Below are 22186 nucleotides of genomic sequence, written 5' to 3' on the forward strand. Positions count from 1 at the left end.
AAATGGGCATGGAAGAAAGACCATGCCAGAGGAATCTCCACTTATGAGGGATCCTTGAACAATCAGAGAGGGGCAGCGCTCCGTGATGTTCTGATTCCCAGCCCCTGCCAAAAACAATTGCTATAGTTGTATTGTTTCCAGTGTCCGAAGTAGACCCTGTGAAGTTTGTAGACACGTCTAATTGGGGCTCATGAATTTCAATGGACTACATCCAACATTTGAAGTCCACCCAGCAGGGGCTCTTGCATTAATGGACGGGCGAGCGTTAATGTTGCGCTTGCAGATGGAGCAATCTATTGCACAATGAAGTTACCAGCAGTCGGCTTACCTGTACTCTTGCACCATTCTGCCTGTGCAGAACATTTTACTGGGGGCTAAGTAACTTTAAGGGACGCTGGTGGCGCTGTGGGTCAAACCACAGAGCCTAGGACTTGCCGATCAGGAAGTCGGTGGTTCGAATCCCTGTGACGGGGTGAGCTCCTGTTGCTCTGTACCTGTCCTGCCAACCTAGCACAGTGTTTCCCAACCTTTTTTGGGCAAAGGCACACTTGTTTCATGAAAAAAATCTCAAGGCACACCACCATTAGAAAATGTTTTAAAAAATTAACTCTGTGCCTATATTGACTACCCTATTTTTCGCCCTATAGGACGCACCGGCCCATAGGACGTACCTAGATTTTGGGGGGGAAATAAAGGGAAAAAAATTATTCCCCCCCCCCCAGACGCGGGGCTGGGGCGGGAGAAGCCCGAGCTTCCCCCGACCCCAGCCCCCAGAATGGGAGCCAGAGTGGCTCCCGGAGCTTGCGGGACTGGGGGTGGGGGAAGCCCGAGCTTCCCCCGCCCCCAGCCCCCAGAAAGGGTCCGAGAGCGATGGCAAAGGTGAGCGCACCTTCGCCATCACTCCCAGAGCTTGCGGGGCTGGAGGTGGGGGAAGCCAGAGCTTCCCCCACCCCCAGCCCCCAGAAAGGGTCTGAGAGCGATGGCGAAGGTGAGCGCACCTTTGCCATTGCTCCCGGAGCTTGCAGGAGCTGGGGGTGGTGGAAGCCAGAGCTTCCCCCGCCCCCAGCCCCCAGAAAGGGTCCGAGAGCGATGGCGAAGGTGAGCGCACCTTTGCCATTGCTCCCGGAGCTTGCAGGAGCTGGGGGCGGGGGAAGCCGGAGCTTCCCCCGCCCCCAGCCGCCAGAGCAGGTCAGAGAGCGATGGCGAAGGTGTGCGCACCTTCGCCATCGCTCTGGGACCTTCCGCGGGCTGGGGGCGGGGGAAGCCGGAGCTTCTCCCGTCCCCAGCCCGCAGAGCAGGTCGGAGAGCGATGGCGAAGGTGTGCGCACCTTCGCCATCGCTCTGGGACCTTGCGCGGGCTGGGGGCGGGGGAAGCCGGAGCTTCTCCCGTCCCCAGCCCGCAGAGCAGGTCGGAGAGCGATGGCGAAGGTGTGCGCACCTTCGCCATCGCTCTGGGACCTTGCGCGGGCTGGGGGCGGGGGAAGCCGGAGCTTCCCCCGTCCCCAGCCCCCCGAACAGGTCAGAGAGCGATGGCGATGGTGTGCGCACGTTCGCCATCCCTCTCGGGGCTTGGGAGGCTGCGGGCGGGGGAAGCTGGAGCTTCCCCCGACCCCAGCCCCCCCGAACGGGTTGGAGAGCGATGGCAAAGGTGCGCGCAGCTTTGGCATCGCTCTGGGAGCTTGCGCGGCTGGGGGGATAGCTTCCTTAAGCCTGGAGAGCAAGAGGGGTTGGTGCGCACCGACCCCTCTCGCTCTCCAGGCTTCAGCGAAAGCCTGCATTCGCGGCGATGGGATGTGGGAGGGAGCTCGCTCGCCGCCCCGCGTGTGCTCGCCGCCGGCGCCCCGCCTCTCGCCGCCCGACTCGCCCGCCTCCCTCCCACGGCACACTAGGCAACGTCTCACGGCACACTAGTGTGCCGCGGAACACCGGTTGGGAAACACTGACCTAGCAGTTCGAAAGCATGTCAAAGTGCAAGTAGATAAATAGGTACCACCCCGGCGGGAAGTTAAACGGTGTTTCCGTGCGCTGCTCTGGTTCACCAGAAGCGGCTTGGTCATGCTGGCCACATGATCCGGAAGCTGTACGCCGGCTCCCTCGTCCAATAAAGCGAGATGAGCACCGCAACCCCAGAGTCGGTCACGACTGGACCTGATGGTCAGGGGTTCCTTTACCTTTAAGTAACTTTAACCTAGCACTACATTGGCTACAACACAGTGGGTCTACTCTGAATGAAATAATTATGTCCATGTATACCATGCACTTATCTCTTATATATGTACAGACACAGGGATGAAATATTTTTTTTAAAAGGTTATAGGAAAGATACAGGAGAAAAGAATACAGGGGCTTGCCCTACACAAGCCCTGCAGGCAGTCCCAGTTGAGAACAAATGGAACAAGCCCTCCCTCTTCTCTTCAAGAGGAACTCCAAAGAGAAACCCGTCTTTCTTCACTACAGAAAACCCAGCTAATATACCAGCAAATATCTGTTCCTCTTCTGGGAAATGAAAAAAAAACAACCCAAAACAGTTCTCTTTTCTGAGCAATATGGCATCCTCTTGATTCCTGGATTCCGGCTTCCAAATGCCGGGTTTGGAAACACCTGAGAAAGCATAATCGGAATGTCAGTTTATTTTTAAGCATGTTCTTCTCACTCAGCGGTAGACCTTGGAGAGTCAGAAAAAGAACTTAAAAGGAGATGGGAAATTAACCTTCTTTGGACAATGAAGCGGGATGTGCTTTCCTCTTCCCTCCTTCTGAGTACTGAGCAGAACCGTCAGCAAGAGAACGAGTACCAACGAAATGATGAGCGCCGTCTACAAAAGACTCTTCTGAGCACATTTCAGAGGCTCTATATATATCTGCACAAAAGCAGTGCCAAAGAACCTCCCGTTGATTTGAGGAAATGGTGCCCAGAGCCTCTCTGCTTCAAGCTAGAAGGCTCTGTATTTTACTAAACCACAGTTAGCAAGAAAATTGGGGTGGGGGAGGCAGCAGATCAAAGGCCCACACTCCACACCCTTCAAAACAGCCTGCCAAGCCCCCACCCCTTCTCTGTTGTCCTGGAGGAGCCCATGGGATACTTAGGATTGGAGCCAAGCAGTGGACATTCTGCTTGGATGGCCAGAAGATCATTCTGTTAGAATTCCTGCTCCATGACTGCAGTCATGGGATTGTTGTCTATCACATGACAGTGGATGTTTCGACTCCACAGAGTGGGAAGTGACGGAGACGGGATGTTTGTGTTACTGTGTTCCATGAAGTGGGACTATTGTCCTTTGTTCTTTCTCTTTGCTGTCTGATGCTAGAGAGAGAGGGAGCCATGTTGCAGTGTTCCGTGTGTTTATATGTAAATAAAGTAGATTAGCCAAAATGCTGAGTTGCTGAGGTCTGTCACATGAGCTGCGAAGACTCTGCGGATCCCTAAGTGTGCCGGTGTCGGTTGGCATCGGTCGCTGTGATGTTCGGGCAGAAGAAAGCTTTTGAAGCTCCCGAACGATCGACCAGGAGGGAGAGAACATGCCAGTCGAGCATGTGTCTCTGCCAGGGTCCTACTCGAGTGTAGGCTGAGCTCCTGACACATTCCTGGCGGAGAGTGTGGTGTTGTTGTTTACCATGTCCAAATCTGTTTTTGTTTTGTTTTCTTCCACTGGAGGGAATTGTGTTTGGAGGAAGGTTGGCCATTTTTGAATTTGGCCATTGGGCCAACAAGAGCTTTCCCCATCCCTGTCGGACAAAACCCCACAGGGAAAGAGGCATGCCACGTCGCTTCCCGGACCGAGAGAAGCTGCTGTTTCTGCTTCCCCAGCTGTGCTAAGACTCTGCAAAAGACTTCCTAATTATTGCAATTCAAGCTTAATCCGGGCCTCTCTCCTGGGCCATCTGTTCGTCCTCACTAGCAGAACCAAGTCCCAGAAAAGATACAACACTCGACGTTTTTCTACATGACGAGAAGCACATTTCTCTGCTCAAGATGATGAGAAAGTTGCCGCAATGTATAGGAAGCTTCTGCATACAGAACAGAGCCAGAGGATTAAGACATTTTAGAGGCCCCAAACACTGAGAAAATGGTTGTGCCCCCATATGCGATTCAAAGTTTTTTTAAAAAAAATACTGAACTGCAAAAATAATTTTTTTAAATTAAAAAAAACAACCTAGATTTATAGCAACAGATGACAGGATCCTATTTCCTCGAGTTATTTTGATACACGTTAGTAGGGCGCCCCCCCTTGGTTTCAGTAGGGGATTAAGTAATAGAGAACAGGAAAATGGGGAGTGTGCAGTAGCGTGTAACAAACTCCTGATTTTTCCCATGATAACTGATTTTTCCCAGAGAACCATAGAAGGAACGAGAGCCTTGTCCAAACTCCTGCAAAGCAGGAACCTTTTTGCTCAATGCAGGACTCGAACTCACAACCCTAGGATGAAGGGTTTCATACTGTACCAGCTGAACTATCTCTCAGTGATGACTTACTTTTTGAAATATCAAATTCTTCTTTAACAAAACCTCGATTTCTTTGGGCTTTTGCTTAAGTCTGCCTACTGGGTAATCTGGCGGAGTCAGACCACCAAGTCCACCTCGTTCAGTCTTGTCAGCTCTGACTTGCACCAGCTTGCCAGGATTTTAAAAAGAGCTTGGACTACTGCAATGTGCTCTACGTGGGGCTACCTTTGAAGGTGACCTGGAAACTACAACTAATCCAGAATGCGGCAGCTAGACTGGTGACTGGGAGCGGCCGCCAAGACCATGTAACACCGGTCCTGAAATACCTACATTGGCTCCCATTATATTTCCGAGCACGATTCAAAGTGTTGGTGCTGACCTTGAAAGCCCTAAACGACCGCTGTCCTGTATACCTGAAGGAGCGTCTCCACCCCCATCGTTCTGCCTGGACGCTGAGATCCAGTGCCAAGGGCCTTCTGGTGGTTCCCTCATTGCAAGAAGCCAAGTTACAGGGAACCAGGCAGAGGGCCTTCTCGGTGGTGGCTCCCGCCCTATGGACCTCCCACCAGATGTCAAAGAGAAGAACAACTACCAGACTTTTAGAAGACATCTGAAGGCAGCCCTCTTTAGGGAAGCTTTTAAGGTTTAACAGACTACTGTATTTTAATACTTTGCTGGAAGCTGCCCAGAGTGGCTGGGGAAACCCAGCCAGATGGGCGGGGTATAAATAATAAATCCTTATCATTATTATTATTTCTAGCCAGAACTGGAAATGCCAGAGGTGGAGACTGGAAACTTCTGCATGCAAAGCAGATGTTCTACCCCTTCCCGTCCACACAGCTTTCTCCTCCTCCAGTTTTGAACACCAGCTGACTGCTTAAGGCAGAACTCTTCAGGCAGTGTGGGCTAGTGGTTGGAATTCATAAGCAACGCGGCCTCCGGGATCCCAGCCCCAGCTCTAAGCCGCATTGCCAAGTCACAACCCAGAGATGTTGTGTTGGAGTGCCAAAGACACAGGGCCCAAGACAAATTACAAGAAAGGAGTTTCCGACCAAACTTTAGGAAGAACTTTCTGACAGCAAGAGCAGTTCAGCAGCGGAACAATTCTGTTCTTCTTTGAATTAGGAACGCCCGCCTTCGCCACAAACACAGAGAGAAGATCCTGCTTAGTGTACAAAATTTATTCCCTATTTATAGAGTTCTTGGTCAGGCCAGCCTTTAAGAGAAGTGCCGGGGGAGAGAGATGGAATGATAACGGTTCACAAGGAGTCTCGTGCAAGAGGTTTCTTTCCTGGGGCCAAGACACAGCCAAGAAACGTTGCTTGGGGGGTCGTGGGTGGACCCCGCCCGCATCTCTTTACTCCCACGCACCGTAACCAGTGATTTGGTCCTCGTTTCCTTCTGCGGTGCCATGGCAGAGCTCGGAAGGCCCTGTCCCCACGGGAGGCCGCTAATCCCTGGTTTCTGGGCAAAACGAACAGGCAAGAGGGCGCAGCAGCTACACCCATCACTCCTTTGGTCCTCTCCCATCGCCATCCTCAGGCTTGGCGTCTTGGTGATGCTCAGGAAGCGCCGGCTGGGCCGCCCGGCTGGCCACTTTCAACCGAAGCCGCTCTAAGAGGCACTCGGCCGTCTGCGTCAGGCTGTGCTGTTGGGGGCAAGGAAGATGGGGGTGGGGGGAGAAGCAAGAGGGCAGGTTTTATTCTGAAGGAATTTGCTCATCCCCAAGTTCATCAGGAGTCTCAAGAATGGTCCCTCGCAGCAAAGGCTCAGGACCGCAATACTTCAAGGACCGCCTCTTCCCATATGAACCTACCCAGACCCTGAGATCATCAGTATGTTTCCAAGCACAATTCAAAGTGTTGGTGCTGACCTTTAAAGCCCTAAACGGCCTCAAAGGCCCAGGATACCTGAAGGAGCGTCTCCACCCCCATCGTTCTGCCCGGACACTGAGGTCCAGCGCCGAGGGCCTTCTGGCAGTTCCCTCATTGCGAGAAGTGAGGTTACAGGGAACCAGACAGAGGGCCTTCTCGGTGGTGGCACCCGCCCTATGCAACGCCCTCCCACCAGATGTCCAAGAGAAGAACAACTATCAGATTTTTAGAAGACATCTGAAGGCAGCCCTGTTTAGGGAAGCTTTTAATGTTTAATAGGTTATTGTATTTTAATATTCCGTTGGAAGCTGCCCAGAGTGGCTGGAGAAACCCAGCCAGATGGGCGGGGTATAAATAATAAATTATTATTATTATTATTCTGAGGCCCTCCTTCGTGTGCCCCCTCATCGAGAGATCCAAAGGATGGCAACACGAAAACGGGGCCTTCTCTGCAGTGGCTCCCCGTCTGCGGAATGCTCTCCCCAGGGAAGTTCGCCTGGCGCCTTCCATTATACACCATTAGGTACCAGGCAAAAACGTTCCTTTTTAACCAGGACTTTGGCTGATCCAATTTACATCCTTTGCCCTTTTAAAATGTGGGGGGGGGGGTTGGGGGGGCTATTGGGTTGTTGTTTGTATTTTTATTAGGTATTTGTGGTTTTATATCTTGATTTTATTCTGTGAACAACCCTGAGACCGCCAGGTATAGGGCAGTATATAAATTCAATAAATAATAATAATAAAATAATTTTGTAACGTTTCAGGGGACACCAAAGGCAATAGATATGAATAGAGAAGGGAATCGTCGTTGCACAAGGCAATATGCGGGAAGGAGATGAGCAAAGCCTTGAAAGGGCTCCCCGCAATTTGCCAGCCACTCGGCAACAAAAAGGAGAAAGCTCCCAGAAGGAATCAGTGTGGTATAGTGCTTAGAGTGCTGGACTAGGAGCTGGGTTCGAATCTACACCCCAGCCATGAAGCTCACTCGGTGGCCTTGGAGTCAGTCACTGAGCCTCTGAGCCTAACTTTCCACACAGGGGTGTTGTAAGAGTAAAACGAGGAGCAGGAGGAGAACCATGTATATCCCCCTTGAGCTCCTTGGAGGAGAAGTGGGATATAAATGTAAAAAATAAACAATGATGAGCTGTGACACTTTGAGTCAGACCCACCCAGCATTTTAGGACTGGGAATAAAAAAACACGGGTTTGTAATGTTAGGCTTTGCTGAATGGGGGGGGGGAATATGTCAGCTAAATTTTAAAATGTAAGGTTGGAGGGGTGTTTCCCATCCCCCCAAAAAATGTGTCAGAAGCAAATCTTGGCAGCTCTAAGCAGATTTGACACCTGTGGATCTGGGCTTTTTGCCAACTCATTGCATTTAAAGAATGCAAATCTGGCTGGAAGTTATTTGGGATAACTTCTCTTTAATTTATTAGGCACTTTCAGATGGGTGTTCTCTCTGCTTAGTGGGCAAGGAAGAAGTCATTGCCAGGGCAGGATGAGTCCTCAGGGATATGGCAGGCCTCTTCACTGAACGTTGCCCTTTAAAATATTTGAAGACCCAACCCTCTGGCTTCTGGGAATACAAAGGGGAATACTCTGCAGTCCTTACTCTGCCACAGGGGTAGCGAAAACCAGGCAGCAATATGTGAAAACAGCAAAGTGTTTTGGAGAAAAAGGAAATGAAGTGAAGTCGAAAACGAGAAATGGATGTGGTACGGCAGCCTCTCTCGAACTTGGGTCTCCAGCCGTTGCTGGGACTACAACTCCCATCCTTCCTGGGTACCAGGACCCACGGTCAGGGATGATGGGAGCTGCAGTTCAAGAACACCTGGGGACCCAACATTGAGAAAGGCCGTGGCAACCCCACTCGCTACCCCCAAAACACTCACCTGGAGGATATGCAGCCCTTTGAGACACACCACCGCCAGTTCGCAGAGGCCGTCACAGGTGAGGTCGACATACTCCATGCAGAGGAGGGGGCTGGGGAAAGTGCGCTGCCAGAGCAGGTGGAACTCCCCGTCGGACGGGCTGGAGGGCTGGGCTCCCGCTGTAGCATCCGGGACCCGGTACTTGTAGCACAAAAGCTCCTAGAAGACCAAGGAACGCTAGTTATGTTGCCTGCAATCAACTGATGAGCATTGAAAGATACTGACAAGCTGCTGCGTCCAGTTCTGGGTACCACAATTTAGGGAGGATGTTGATAAGCTGGAAGGTGTGCAGAGGAGGGGGACCAAGATGATCAAGGGCAGGGGTACGTAACCTAAGGCCCGGGGGCCGGATCCAGCCCAATCGCCTTCTCAATCCGGCCCACGGACGGTCCGGGAATCAGTGTGTTTTTACATGAGTAGAATGTGTCCTTTTATTTAAAATGCATCTCTGGGTTATTTGTGGGGCCTGCCTGGTGTTTTTACATGAGTAGAATGTGTAAAAGGTAAAGGGACCCCTGACCGTTAGGTCCAGTCGTGGCCGACTCTGGGGTTGCGGCGCTCATCTCACTTTATTGGCCGAGGGAGCCGGCGTCCAACTTCCAGGTCATGTGGCCAGCAGGACTAAGCCGCTTCTGGCAAATGAGAGCAGCACACGGAAACACTGTTTACCTTCCCGTCGGAGCAGTTCCTATTTATCTACTTGCACTTTGACGTGCTTTCGAACTGCTAGGTTGGCAGGAGCAGGGACCGAGCAACGGGAGCTCAGCCCGTTGCAGGGATTCGAACCGCCAACCTTCTGATCGGCAAGTCCTAGGCTCTGTGGTTTAACCCACAGCGCTACCTGCGTCCCAGTAGAATGTGTGCTTTTATTTAAAATGCATCTATGGGTTATTGCATCTATGGGGCATAGGAATTCGTTCATTCTCCCCAAAAAATATCGTCCGGCCCACGGCTGAAAAAGGTTGCTGACCCCTTATCAAGGGTCTGGAAACCAAGCCTGATGAGGAACGGTTGAAGGAGCTGGGTATGTCTAACCCGGAAAATGAGAGGAGGCTGAGAGGAGATAAGAGAGCCATCTTCAAATATCTGAAGGGCTGTCACATGGAAGAGGGAGCAAGCGTGATTTCTCCAGCTCTGGAGGGTAGGACTCGAATCAATGGCTTCAAGTTACAAGAAAGGAGATTCAAACTAAACACTCGGAATAATTTTCTGGTGGTAACGGCTGTTTGACAGTGAAACAGACTCCTTCAGTAGGTGGTAGAGTCTCCTTCACTAAAGGCTTTTTAACCGAGGCTGGAAGGCCAGCGGTCAGGGATTATTTAGTGGAGATTCCTGCACTGCACAGGGTTGGACTAGATGACATTTGGGCTCCCTTCCAACTTTACATTTCTTGACTCTATGATCTGCCTGTTTGTACAGGGTTTTTAAGGCTGTGGGAGTCTGGCCTGCAGGTGGCAGTCTGAGCTATCATTTGCAATTTTCATATTTTTTGTTTTCATGGGTTCCTTTGTGGTAGCAGCCCCTGGCGAGGAACGGTGGGGCACAGTTTAAGTTTAAAACACATATATACAGTGGTGCCTCGCAAGACGAAAAGAATCCATTCTGTGATTCTCTACGTCTTGTGGTTTTTTCGTCTTGTGAAGCAAGCCCATTGACGGGTTAGCGGATTAGCGCTATTAGCGGCTTTTAGCGGCTTATCGGATCAGCTGATAAGCGGCTTAGCGGCTTAGAAAAGGGGGGGGAGGGGGAAAAACCCGCAGGAACTCGCAAGACATTGTCGTCTTGCAAAGCAAGCCCATAGGAGATTCGTTTTGCGAAGCACCTCCAAAACGGAAAACCCTTTCGTCTAGCGAGTTTTCCGTCTTGCGAGGCATTCGTCTTGCGGGGCACCACTGTAAATATAAACAAAAACCTATGGAGGATGCCATATTGGAGAAGGCTGCCCAGTAAGAGCACCCTACGACCCTAAACCCATCCAAGCCAACATGGTGGGTGAAGGCAGATCTCTCACTGCTGACCTGCCCATAGGTGCCAAGGAGGATCTCTGGTTCACGGTCAAAGTTGACGTCGGTCACGAGGGCACACAGGACGCTGTCGTACTGGTCACTCAAGGGAAGGACCAGCTGGTCGTCCAGGCCTCTCTGCAGCACATTCCTGGAAGGGGGGAAGGAATAAACAACAACATTGGGTGGTATTCAACCACATTTTACTTAGAGCAGACAGGCTGAAATTGATGACCACAGCTAAGGCAAGTCCATTAACTTCAATAGGCCTATGCTGAGTAAAACATAGATGGATACCCCCCACTGCCATATGTGAATAACGAGGCAGCAGATGGCGATGACCCAGTCAAGAGAAGTAATAGTAATAGCACAATTCAAATTACATATAGGTAGCCGTGTTGGTCTGCCATAGTCAAAATAAAAAAATTTCAAAAAAAATCCTTCCAGTAGCACCTTAAAGACCAACTAAGTTAGTTCTTGGTATGAGCTTTTGTGTGCATGTGTATCTGAAGAAGTGTGCATGCACACGAAAGCTCATACCAAGAACTAACTTAGTTGGTCTTATAGCACAATTCAAAGTGTTGGTGCTGACCTTTAAAGCCCTAAACGGCCTCAAAGGCCCAGTATACCTGAAGGAGCGTCTCCACCCCCATCGTTCTGCCTGGACACTGAGGTCCAGCTCCAAGGGCCTTCTGGTGGTTCCCTCAATGCGGGAAGTGAGGTTACAGGGAACCAGACACAGGGCCTTCTCGGTAGTGGCGCCCGCCCTGTGGAACGCCCTCCCATCAGATGTCAAGGAAATAAGCAGCTATCTTATCTTTAAAAGACATCTGAAGGCAGCCCTGTTTAGGGAAGTTTTAAATATTTGATGCTGTATTGTTTTTAACACTCCACTCACCTGTAGACAACAGACAGTTCAAGAGTGCTGGTGACAAGGACACTGTAGCTCTGAGCCTGGGGGCCGGCATTACCTGCAGGAGAAGATACCAAGGTTTAAAACACACAGACAGAAGAAACCCACACCAGAGAAAGAGCGGAGCTACCTGCACAGTTCCCAAATGCTGCTGAGCAGGGGTCAGCAACCTTTTTCAGCCGTGGCCCAGTCCACCGTCCCTCAGACCTTGTGGGGGCCGGACAATATTTTTGGGGGAGAATGAACGAATTCCTATGCCCCACAAATAACCCAGAGACGCATTTTAAATCAAAGCACACATTCTACTCATTTAAAAACACCAGGCAGGCCCCACAAATAACCCAGAGATGCATTTTAAACCAAAGCACACATTCTACTCATTTAAAAACACCCTGATTCCCAGACCATCCGCGGGCCGGATTGAGAAGGCAATTGGGCCGGATCCAGCCCACGGGCCTTAGGTTGCCTACCCCTGCTGTTGAGCCTCGAGCGAAACAGCCTCTCATCCTACACATCAGCCATGTCATGGGCTGGCTGCATGCAGAAGGATGCTGGGAGTTACCAGCTGGGGAACTCCCAGGGGAAGAAGACTCAGAGCCTGGGGAGCGTTGGTGGGACGACAATGAGTGGTCTGAGGGAGAAGACTGGGAGGAGGTGGTGGTATCGGAAGCTGAAGAGGCAACAGGGTTTAGTGAGCAGGAAGAGGCTGTGGCAGACAACAGTTCAGAGGCTGGAGAAGAGGAGGGCCAGGAGACAGAGATGAGGCAGGCTGCTGAAGAAACCAGGGGGTCTCCCACTCCTGCTGCAACCAGATCCCGCGGGGCTCCCAGAACCAGAAGAGGTATGAAGAGGGCGGAACAGAGGCAGCCACGCCGACAGAGTCTCAGGTTGCTTGGGAAGAACCCGAGCAAGGAAGAAGCTTAGGCAACTGTGGGAAGACGGGGACCTTCAGTCCTCGCAACTGCCTCACTGGGACAAGATCTAACGGGAAGAGTTGCTGTGCTCCCTAGGCCTGGTTTCCTGAGCTGTTTGTTTCTTTGAATAAAGAGTTAACTTCACCAATGCTCCAGTTACAGATAGGTAGCCGTGTTGGTCTGCCATAGTCAAAATAAAAAAATTCCTTCCAGTAGCACCTTAAAGACCAACTAAGTTAGTTCTTGGTATGAGCTTTCGTGTGCATGCACACTTCTTCAGATACACTGAAACAGAAGTTGCCAGATCCTTCTATATAGTGAGAAGGTGGGGAGGGGTATTACTCAGAAGGGTGGTGGGAATGGGAGATTGGCAGATAGCTGAGATGAGCCTGTTGACGACTCTTAACGACTGCAATAGGTCTTACAGGAAAAGGCAAGGGGTGAGAAGGTGAGAAATGGCTTAGTCATGTATAATGGGATAAGAATCCAATGTCTTTGTTCAAACCAGGTCTCTCCATGGTTTTAAGTTTGGTAATGAGTTGCAATTCAGCATTACCAAACTCATTACCAAACTTAAAACCATGGAGAGACCTGGTTTAGTTGGTCTTTAAGGTGCTACTGGAAGGAATTTTTTTATTTTCACCAATGCTGTGTGAGTTATTACTGTCCTGCTCCTGGCACCCGCCCCTGACAGCCACCCACAAGCTGGTGCCCTCCAGATGCTGGCGGACGTCAACTCCCATCACCCCGATCCAGCAGAGGAAATGATCACGGATGGTGGGAGTTGGGACTCCACCATTTGCACGGAGGGCACCAGCTTGGGAAAGGCTGCCTTATCTCCACCTGAGGTTGCAGGGAGGCCCAGGGCCCCCTCTTGTTTCTTACCATTTGAAGCCACGGTTCCTGAGGGGTCACCTGGAGGGCAGGAAGCTGTCAGAGCGAACACCAGGACTTTGGAGATGGGACCGTCTTGCTGGATGTTCCAGCTCTGCAGCACCACTTGGGCAGAGGGGAAGAAGAAGAGTTTAGATTTGATATCCTGCTTTATCACTACCCGGAGTCTCAAAGCAGCTAACATTCTCCTTTCCCTTCCTCCCCCACAACAAACACCCTGTGAGGTGAGTGGGGCTGAGAGACTTCACGGAAGTGTGACTGGCCCAAGGTCACCCAGCAGCTGCATGTGGAGGAGTGGGGAAGCGAACCCAGTTCCCCAGATTACGAGTCCACTGCTCTTAACCACTACACCACACTGGTGTAGGGGCAGAGGGGACAGTCAGCCAACACCACAATGGCTGAGCCTTCAAGAAAGGTGCTGCTAGGAATATTTATATGCCACTTACCCCCCCCCCAAGATGGCGACTAAGCAGTTTACAAGTATAAAATCAATTATAATATATATACATTTTATATTTAAAGTTCCATAGAAACAGCTATAATTAAAATTTACAATATAACAAACCAGTGACAAAGCACAGCACTTAAAGACAATTAAATAGGCGGTGAAGGTCCTGTGTGAGTGTCTGGAGGCGGTTGGAGGATGGATGGCGGCTGACAGATTGAGGTTGAATCCTGACAAGACAGAAATACTGTTCTTGGGGGACAGGAGGCGGGCGGTTTTGGAGGACTCCCTGGTCCTGAATGGGGTAAGTGTGCCCCTGAAGGAGCAGGTGCACAGCCTGGGAGTCATTCTGGACTCACAGCTGTCCATGGAGACGCAGGTCAATTCTGTATCCAGGGCAGCTGTCTACCAGCTCCATCTGGTACGCAGGCTGAGACCCTATCTGCCCACAGACTGTCTGGCCAGAGTGGTGCATGCTCTAGTTATTTCTTGCTTGGACTACTGCAATGCGCTCAATGTGGGGCTACCTTTGAAGGTGACCCGGAAACTACAACTAATCCAGAATGCGGCAGCTAGACTGGTGACTGGGAGCAGCCGCCAAGACCATGTAACACCGGTCTTGAAAAACCTACACTGGCTCCCAGTATGTTTCCGAACACAATTCAAAGTGTTGGTGCTGACCTTTAAAGCCCTGAACGGCCTCAAAGGCCCAGTATACCTGAAGGAGCGTCTCCACCCACATCGTTCTGCCCGGACACTGAAGTCCAACTCCAAGGGCCTTCTGGAGGTTCCCTCACTGTGAGAAGCCAAGTTACAGGGAACCAGGTAGAGGGCCTTCTCGGTAGTGGCACCCGCCCTGTGGAACACCCTCCCACCAGATGTCAAAGAGAAAAATAACTACCAAACTTTTAGAAGACATCTGAAGTCAGTCCTGTTTAGGGAAGTTTTTAATATTTAATAGGTTATTGTATTTTAGTGTACTGTTGGAAGCCGCCCAGAGTGGCTGGGGAAACCCAGCCAGATGGGCGGGGTATAAATAATAAATTATTATTATTATTATTATAAATAGATCAGGAAAGTTCATACAGGGACTTTCAATTTCACCCTTTGCCAGCCTGGAGCCCTCCAGCTGTTTCGGCCTACAACTCCCATAAGCTCCTGCAGGCTGGCTGTCAAAGGCTGGTCTACCAAGTGCTGAAGCCTGGGACATTTGCACAGCCAGAGCCCTCCCTCCAAAAAGATTCCACAATGAGCAGAGAAGCTTGTCAACCTCCTTTTAAAACATCACAAATAAAGGTAGCTTACCTCGACTGGCTGGTTCAACGTGGGCGACTCGGATGTAGCCGCTCTGGCAACCAAAGGCCGTGATCCGCTGCCCTGAGTTTGGAATGTTGTACACATCTAACCAGAGGACGCTGCAAGGAAGAGAGGAGGGCAAAGTGGTTTCCTGGGCAAAACAGAGGTCAGACAGAATGAAGGATGAATGGGGGATGCAGAGTCCGCCCCTTGAGGTGAGGAGTGCAACTGATCTCTACTCACGAGTAGCCCCACTGAAACTTATGTACTTAAGTTGGTCATGCCCATGCATTTTTAAGTGTTTTCTCCAAGTATGACCAAGGTTGGGTGCAACCAACCTTGCGCGGTTTTGCTTTTCCCCTCCTCCCTCCCCATCCCTTCTCCTTTTGTGCTGTTTTTTAGGTTACAACAACAACAATAATAATAGCAAATTTTTATTTATACCCCGCCCTTCCCGGTTCAGAAAACCGGGCTCTGGGTGGCTAACAACAAATTTAAAACACTTAATTGATGCTGCAAAAAACAGCATAAAATACAGTATAAACGTGAATAATAAATTCGGAATTCAAAAATCAATTTAGGGGGGAACCATCCAATAAACATTAGATGATCACCAGGGCTAGCTGGCTAAATTAGTCCTATTTAGGCCAGCGTGGAGACCAAGGTAGAATTAGCTGTGGGATCCCAGAGCGGATGATCTTCATAAAAAGGGGAGGGGGAGAGAAGGAAGGGGAATAAAAGATCAGGCCAAGTTCAAATTGAAAGCCAGGCGGAATAGCTCTGTCTTACAGGCCCTGCGGAAAGATGTCAAGTCCCGCACGGCCCTAGTCTCTTGTGACAGAGCGTTCCACCAAGTCGGGGCCAGTACTGAAAAGGCTCTGGCCCTAGTTGAGACCAATCCTGCAGGGCCCCGGTCTCATGGGACAGAGCATTCCACCAGGTCGGAGCCACCACTGAGAAGGCCCTGGCCCTGGTGGAGGATAGTCTGACTTCCTTAGGGCCCGGGACCTCTAAAATATGATTATTCATGGACCTTAAGGTCCTCTGCGGGGCAGACCAGGAGAGGTGGTCCCATAAATACGAGGAGAGGCTGGGCCTTAGTCTCAGAGCTTCTGTAAGCCTTCTTCCTGCACACACACACATACAGTAGTACCAAAACGTGCTCTCCCCATACCAGCTCTCTCTCTCCCTCTCTTGTTTTTAATAGCAAACCCGTCTTCCTACTTGCTTGGCAGCTCCTTGAGTTCAGGAAAGAGGTTCTCCACCGGCTGCTCCTCAAACTGGTGCAGCTCTTCATTCTATAGAGGAAAGGAGCGATGCAGTCACATCAGGGCGCCTCCAACGCAATGGCTAAACCAAACGTCGCCTTCATCTGGGGGCCTCACCTCTTTGTATAAGTGGATCGCAGGGTCATTGCCACTCAAAAGGAAGACCGTCTCCGGCTGGTCAGCAACCTGGACTCTGCGACGAGAGAAGAAGCATTTTCTTTTTAAAGACTTTTGTATGAATGTCCCCGAAATATTTTTAATTTTTTAATTTATTTAGAGTGTTTGCATCCAGCTCTTCAGCCAAAAGGGCTCCCAGGGTGGCTTGCGCACAAACAGTTAGGATGGGGCAGTCTCTGGCCACAGGTTGGGGGTGGGGTAGGGGGGTTGGAATGACACACAAGGAAAAAGGGACAAGCAAGGAAGAGGGATTTTGTTTTAGAGAGAGACGAGAAAGGGCGAGTGGCATACGTACTCTGCATGGTACAGCTGGAATGGGGTAAACTGCAGTTCCAGGTTCAAACAGCTCTCTGGATAGAAAGAAAAATACTCCCTGAAAACAAGAAAGTATATGCCCAGTTTCCATAGCTGGGAAGTTAGAGCGGGGGAGAGAGACAATATACATCCAGTATGTTTCAGTACAGCTCCCAGTACATTTCTGAGCACAATTCAAAGTGTTGGTGCTGACCTTGAAAGCCCTAAACAGCCTCAAAGGTCCAGTATATCTGAAGGAGCGTCTCCACCCCCATCGTTCAGCCTGGACACTGAGGTCCAGCTCCGAGGGCCTTCTGGCAGTTCCTTCCCTGCGAGAAGCAAAGTTACAGGGAACCAGGCAGAGAGCCTTCTCGGTGGTGGCACCCGCCCTGTGGAACGCCCTCCAATCAGATGTCAAAGAGAACAACAACTACCATACTTTTAGAAGACATCTGAAGGCAGCCCTGTTTAGGGAAGCTTTTAATGTTTGATGTATTACAGTATTTTAATATTTTTGTTGGAAGCCGCCCAGAGTGGTTGGGGAAGCCCAACCAGATGGACAGGGTATAAATAATAAATTATTATTATTATTATTATTATTATTATTATTATTATTATTATTATTATTATTATTATTATTATTATATCAACCTTCTCTGGATCATGAGCATGCCCCAGGGGAAGTACAGTCGTACCTTGGAAGCTGAACTCCTTGGCTCCTGAACAATCAAAATCCGGAAGTTCCGGTTTTCAAACGGTTTTCGGAAGCCAAACGTCTGCCGCAGCTTCGAATCAGAAGCCGTGCTTTGGTTTTCGAACACATTCTGTTTGAAAACCAAGGTACCACTGTATCGTCACCAAAATCAAAAGGAAGTTGTAGCTCCCAAGGGTCTGATATTACCCAATTTGGAATTCTGAGCGATTGCATTTTTAAGAGCTTAAGGTGCTAGTCCACTGGGGGGTGGCTTCAGAAGTCTTCTCTGTTGAAAATGCGAACATGCCATGTATGCTGGGCTTCATACCTTGGCATAACTAACTAGAATACCTAATGGTTTTTAACTTCCAGCTCCCCACCCCCTGAATATGGTAGCAGATACTACTGCTTTGCTAGAAAATCCATGTTTCGCGCCAAATTCTGCACTTTGACTCCTACATCTGTGAAGGTTTTCTAAGTAGTTTTGATGTTATTTTGCTTTCAGCACATGGGTTTTCAAAGATTAACAGGGAGATAACAGAAGAGATTGGAGGGAACTTGGGGCACCGATTTCAGGGTTAGGTGGCAAAAACTGATACTGAAGGCTCACGTGCGATAGAATCTAAGTTGTATTCCGATCCTGGTTCATAGTCGCAGTAAATGTTAAGGAACGGGCTGGCTTTGTCGCCGGAATCCTGTGGAGATGGGAAGAGAAACAGGCAAAGTTGCAAGTTCATTTCAACATCAAGAAGACTTTACAGTACACATAATCACTTAAAGATGAGTTCTACTGGATCAAACCAAAGTTCTATCTAGTCTAGCTTTTTCAGGCCAAGGAAGACTGTCATGGGGCTTAATCCAGTAATAAGCTATGTTATGTTCTCATTTCCCTACATACTGCTTTTTGCCCCAGATGCCCCGAAAGCAGTAAGCAGATACAAAAAATATATAAAATGAAAGTACAATAAATACAGCTATTCCAAACAATATGAATTACCAAAATCACTAAATACCCGCCAATCGCACCAGTACTGCTATAAAGTGGTTGTCGTGAGGACGAGAATTGTAAACCATTGTGTTAATTTAAGTTACAACCTGACTCAAGGCAAGTTTTCTTGGATGCAGGACCAGCCAAAATGGAACGGCACATCCTCCGAGACCCCAATACCTAAAGGACTACCTTTTCTTGTGAGGACCTAATCTGTATACCTGAAGGAGTGTCTCCACCCCCATAGCTCAGCCTGGACACTGAGGTCCAGCTCTGAGGGTCTTCCGGCACTCCTCTCATTGAGAAAAGTGAAACTATAGGGAACCAGGCAGAGAGCCTTCTCGGTGGTGGCACCCCCCATGTGAAACACCCTCCTATCAAATATCAAAGAGATAAGCAATCCTATGACTTTCAATAGACATCTGAAGGCAGCCCTGTTTTAGGAAGCTTTTAATGTTTGATGCTTCGTTGTTTTCCTTTAGATTTTGTTGGAAGCAGCCCAGAGTGGCTGGGGAAACCCATTCAGTTGAGTGGCGTACTAGAAATTTTATTATTCTTATTATAATAATAAGAAAGGGAAAATAAGAAAGGGAAAGGGAAAGAGGGGGGGAAATAAGAGCTGTTTGACAGTGGAATTTGCTGCCAAGGAGTGTGGTGGAGTCTCCTTCTTTGGAGGTCTTTAAGCAGAGGCTTGACAACCAGATGTCAGGAGTGCTCTGATGGTGTTTCCTGCTTGGCAGGGGGTTGGACTCGATGGCCCTTGTGGTCTCTTCCAACTCTATGATTCTATGATTCTATGATTCTATGATTATTATTCCCTGATGTCAACGTCTGAGGTCTCTTTCCTGCATGCCATACAGTATTAGGTCTCCACCTTTCAAAAGCACTGCTTGTGAAGAACACGCCAAGCGACGCATCATTTTACAAAGGGATGAAAGCCACACCTACCTTAATAAAGGTGATCCCCACCACCAAACCCCTTTTGGGAGGTGACTTGTGGAAAGTGTCAATGGAGGCGATCTCGGCATCAACTGAAAAGCAAAGAGACACACAAGGAGACGGTGGGCTAAGGGAGATCAGCTGCCAGCCGTTAGCATCCGACAAAGATCATACAAGAAGAGAGGGAAATGAATGAAATGCTGAACTGAGAGTTTTCCTCTCGTAGGTGGGTGGGTGGGGGGTTTTGGGGGGGGCAGCAGAGGAAGAGCAGGGCTACCTTTGAAGGTGACCCGGAAACTGCAATTAATCCAGAATGCTGCAGTTAGACTGGTGACTGGGACTGGCCGCCAGGACCATATAACACTGGTCCTGAGAGATCTGGATTGGCTCCCAGCCCATTTCCGAGCACAATTCAAAGTGTTGGTGCTGACCTTTAAAGCCCTAAACGGCCTCAAAGGCCCAGTATAGCTGAAGGAGCGTCTCCACCCCCATCATCCAGCCCAGACACTGAGGTCCAGCGCCAAGGGCCTTCTGGCAGTTCCCTCCCTACTCAAAGTGAGGTTGCAGGGAACCAGGCAGACAGTCTTCTCGGTGGTGGCGCCCGCCCTGCGGAACGCCCTCCCTTCAGGTGTGAAGGAAATAAGCAGCTATCCTATTTTTAAAAGACATCTGAAGGCAGCCCTGTTTGGGGAAGTTTTTAATATTTAATGCTGTATTGTTTTTAACACTCAATTGGGAGCCGCCCAGAGTGGCTGGGGAAAGTCAGCCAGATGGGCGGGGTATAAATAAATTATTATTATTATTATTATTATTATTATTATTATTATTATTATTATTGTAAGGGATGCGGGTGGCGCTGTAGGTTAAACCACAGAGCCTAGGACTTGCCGATCAGAAGGTCAGCGGTTCAAATCCCCGCGACGGGGTGAGCTCCCGTTGCTCGGTCCCTGCTCCTGCCAACCTAGCAGTTCGAAAGCACCTCAAAGTGCAAGTAGATAAATAGGTACCGCTCCGGCGGGAAGGTAAACGGCGTTTCCGTGCGCTGCTCTGGTTCTCCAGAAGTGGCTTAGTCATGATGGCCACATGACCCGGAAGCTGAACGCTGGCTCCCTCGGCCAATAAAGCGAGATGAGCGCCGCAACCCCAGAGTCGGTCACGACTGGACCTAATGGTCAGGGGTCCATTTACCTTTACCTTTATTATTATTATTACCTGGGTCACCCGGTCCCTCATTCCAACCCCCAGAGTGCCCCCCTCCGCCCACCTGCCTCCTTACCTGGGATATAGGTGAACTGCAGCTCCCTGGCCACGGGGCGCAGCTTCTGCCTCAGGTCTTGGTAGCGGAAATAAATCACTTTCCCCTTCAGGGTGGCAGCCAGGAGCCCCCCAGGCCCGTCCCCGCACCCCCCGGGGGGCGCAGGGACCCCCAGGCTCGACCCAGGCCCACTTTCGGGGCGCCACAGAGCCTTGGAGACCCCCAAGGACTGCCCTGGCCCCTCGGAGACCCCCACCTCCTCCTGCCCCAGCCCCGCCCCCCTCGGGAAATCCTCCTGCCCCGGGCCCCTCCCGCCCCCGCGGGCCGCCCCGGGCAGCGCGGCCAGCCCGTAGATGTTGCTCTGGGAGGAGAAGCGGGTGAAGCTGTCCTCCGAAAACGGGCATTCCCGGGAGGGATCCATTCCGGCTCAGGCACCGTTACGGGCAGCCCGGTCCTCCCTTCCCCACCATTATTGGAGAGCCGGCATCGGGCCGGAGGTAAAAAGGGGTAGGGGGCCTTCCGAAGGTGGCGTCGCGGACGTGTGACGCACGCCCGATTCCAAGATGGCCCCTTTAGGCTCCTTCCCGTTGCCCGGCCCCATCATCATCATTATTAATTATTATTATTATTATCACCATCACAGGGCGGTTTGCAGCATAAAAAGGCAAAACTCAATATCCCCATCGCCAACACATATGGTCGTCGCAGTCTGCAACTTGCGGGGACGACGTTCAAGGGTGGCATTTTAAAATAATAATAATATACAACACTTAAAAATTAAATCAAAAGCAAGGAAAAGAAGTGACTCCACCAAGCATAGCTTGGTATAACAGATTATAAAGATTATCTGCTTTATAACAGATTATAAAGAATTTTAGGATCTTGTCTAGAGTCACCACACCCCAAGTGAGAGAAAACAAAAATATGTGATAACCAATAAATAGATTTAAAATAAAATGGGTTGCAGAGGGTTAGATTAGATGACCCTTTGGGAATTTACACAGCCGGACATCTTCATGGGGTTATTGCTAGGGCTGTAATCTGCAAATGTGTAATTGGCACAATTGCTTCATGCCTGTATTGAAGATTAAATGATTATTATTTATTGAAGTTATATACCGCCCTTATACCTGGAGGTCTCAGGGCAGTTCACACAACAAAAGGTGCCCATTAATAGTCTAATAGTGGGGCCAAAGGGGGAATGTCCAGCCACAGAGGGCACCAGAAAACAACAGAGATTGGAAATGACATCTCTCTTAATGATTCGCTCCAAATGCTTATCTATGGTAGTTTTTGAACAGGTGATAAACACATAGCAGGAAAGTAACGCACTTCCATGTGCCCCAGGCCTTAACCCAAGCTCTAGCGTTCCTCTTCTTAGCACTGCATGAAAAGGAGACCCTTTCTGTGAGTTTCTACGATTAACAAATGCAAACCTATCACCAATTGTGTATTGATCCATACACTTAACACAATCTCTTTTTTGTTTTTCTTCTCATTGTCCATTAGAGGGCAGTTTTCTTCTTCTGAAGCCCCATCTCCACTATACATTGAAAGCAGTATTGGGCTACTGTCACCACTTCCTGGAAACTCATTGAAGGGTGCTGAGAGTTGGCATGAGACCCCTATTGCCTCCCCAGAGCTACAATTCCGAGTAGAGAGATTGTTAAACCACTGTTCGAATTGTAGGCGCCTGAGGGGAATAGGAGGCTCAGAGCTACTCTAGGCACAAACAACAGTGCCTAGGATCCTTTTGGAGGAAAGCCACAACTGTTTAAAGTGGTATGATACTGCTTTAAATGTATAGAGACGGGGCACAATATTTTTGTAGCTTTTCTTCCAAAATATAAAATCCACAG

General features: G+C 49.8%; 1 protein-coding gene and 2 long non-coding RNA genes across 3 annotated transcripts in view; 1 reads left to right on the top strand and 2 right to left on the bottom strand.

The window, feature by feature from the left end:
• Positions 1-22186, top strand: part of LOC310712756 — a 102221-nt gene that overhangs the window by 36494 nt on the left and 43541 nt on the right. The gene's annotated exons all lie outside the window — the stretch shown is intronic.
• KPTN (kaptin, actin binding protein) lies at positions 5610-20833 on the bottom strand. Its single transcript, XM_083515906.1, has 12 exons — positions 20349-20833; positions 19082-19164; positions 17756-17840; positions 16453-16507; positions 16098-16173; positions 15937-16010; positions 14722-14831; positions 12963-13076; positions 11149-11221; positions 10266-10401; positions 8209-8406; positions 5610-6091 (listed from the first exon to the last, which is right to left on the bottom strand). The coding sequence occupies exons 1-12, from the start codon at positions 20746-20748 to the stop codon at positions 5951-5953; spliced, it is 1545 nt and encodes a 514-aa protein (XP_083372032.1). The 5' UTR covers positions 20749-20833; the 3' UTR covers positions 5610-5950.
• Positions 9779-10267, bottom strand: LOC310712763. The gene is made up of 2 exons (XR_014528995.1): positions 10154-10267; positions 9779-9825 (listed from the first exon to the last, which is right to left on the bottom strand). It is a non-coding gene; the product is annotated as an uncharacterized lncRNA (long non-coding RNA).

This window comes from Podarcis liolepis (assembly GCF_965112155.1).
Source record: "Podarcis liolepis genome assembly, chromosome: 7".
In the NCBI taxonomy this organism is placed as follows: Eukaryota; Metazoa; Chordata; class Lepidosauria; order Squamata; family Lacertidae; genus Podarcis; species Podarcis liolepis.

Excerpts from the sequence above, each read along its gene's own strand:
- KPTN (XM_083515906.1), bottom strand. The coding sequence starts at position 20,748 with ATGGATCCCTCCCGGGAATGCCCGTTTTCGGAGGACAGCTTCACCCGC. Across the intron at positions 16,011-16,097 it reads CGATCCACTTATACAAAGAG|AATGAAGAGCTGCACCAGTT; the intron begins GTGAGGCCCCCA and ends TTTCCTCTATAG. Across the intron at positions 14,832-15,936 it reads CTCAAGGAGCTGCCAAGCAA|CGTCCTCTGGTTAGATGTGT; the intron begins GTAGGAAGACGG and ends TCTTCCTTGCAG.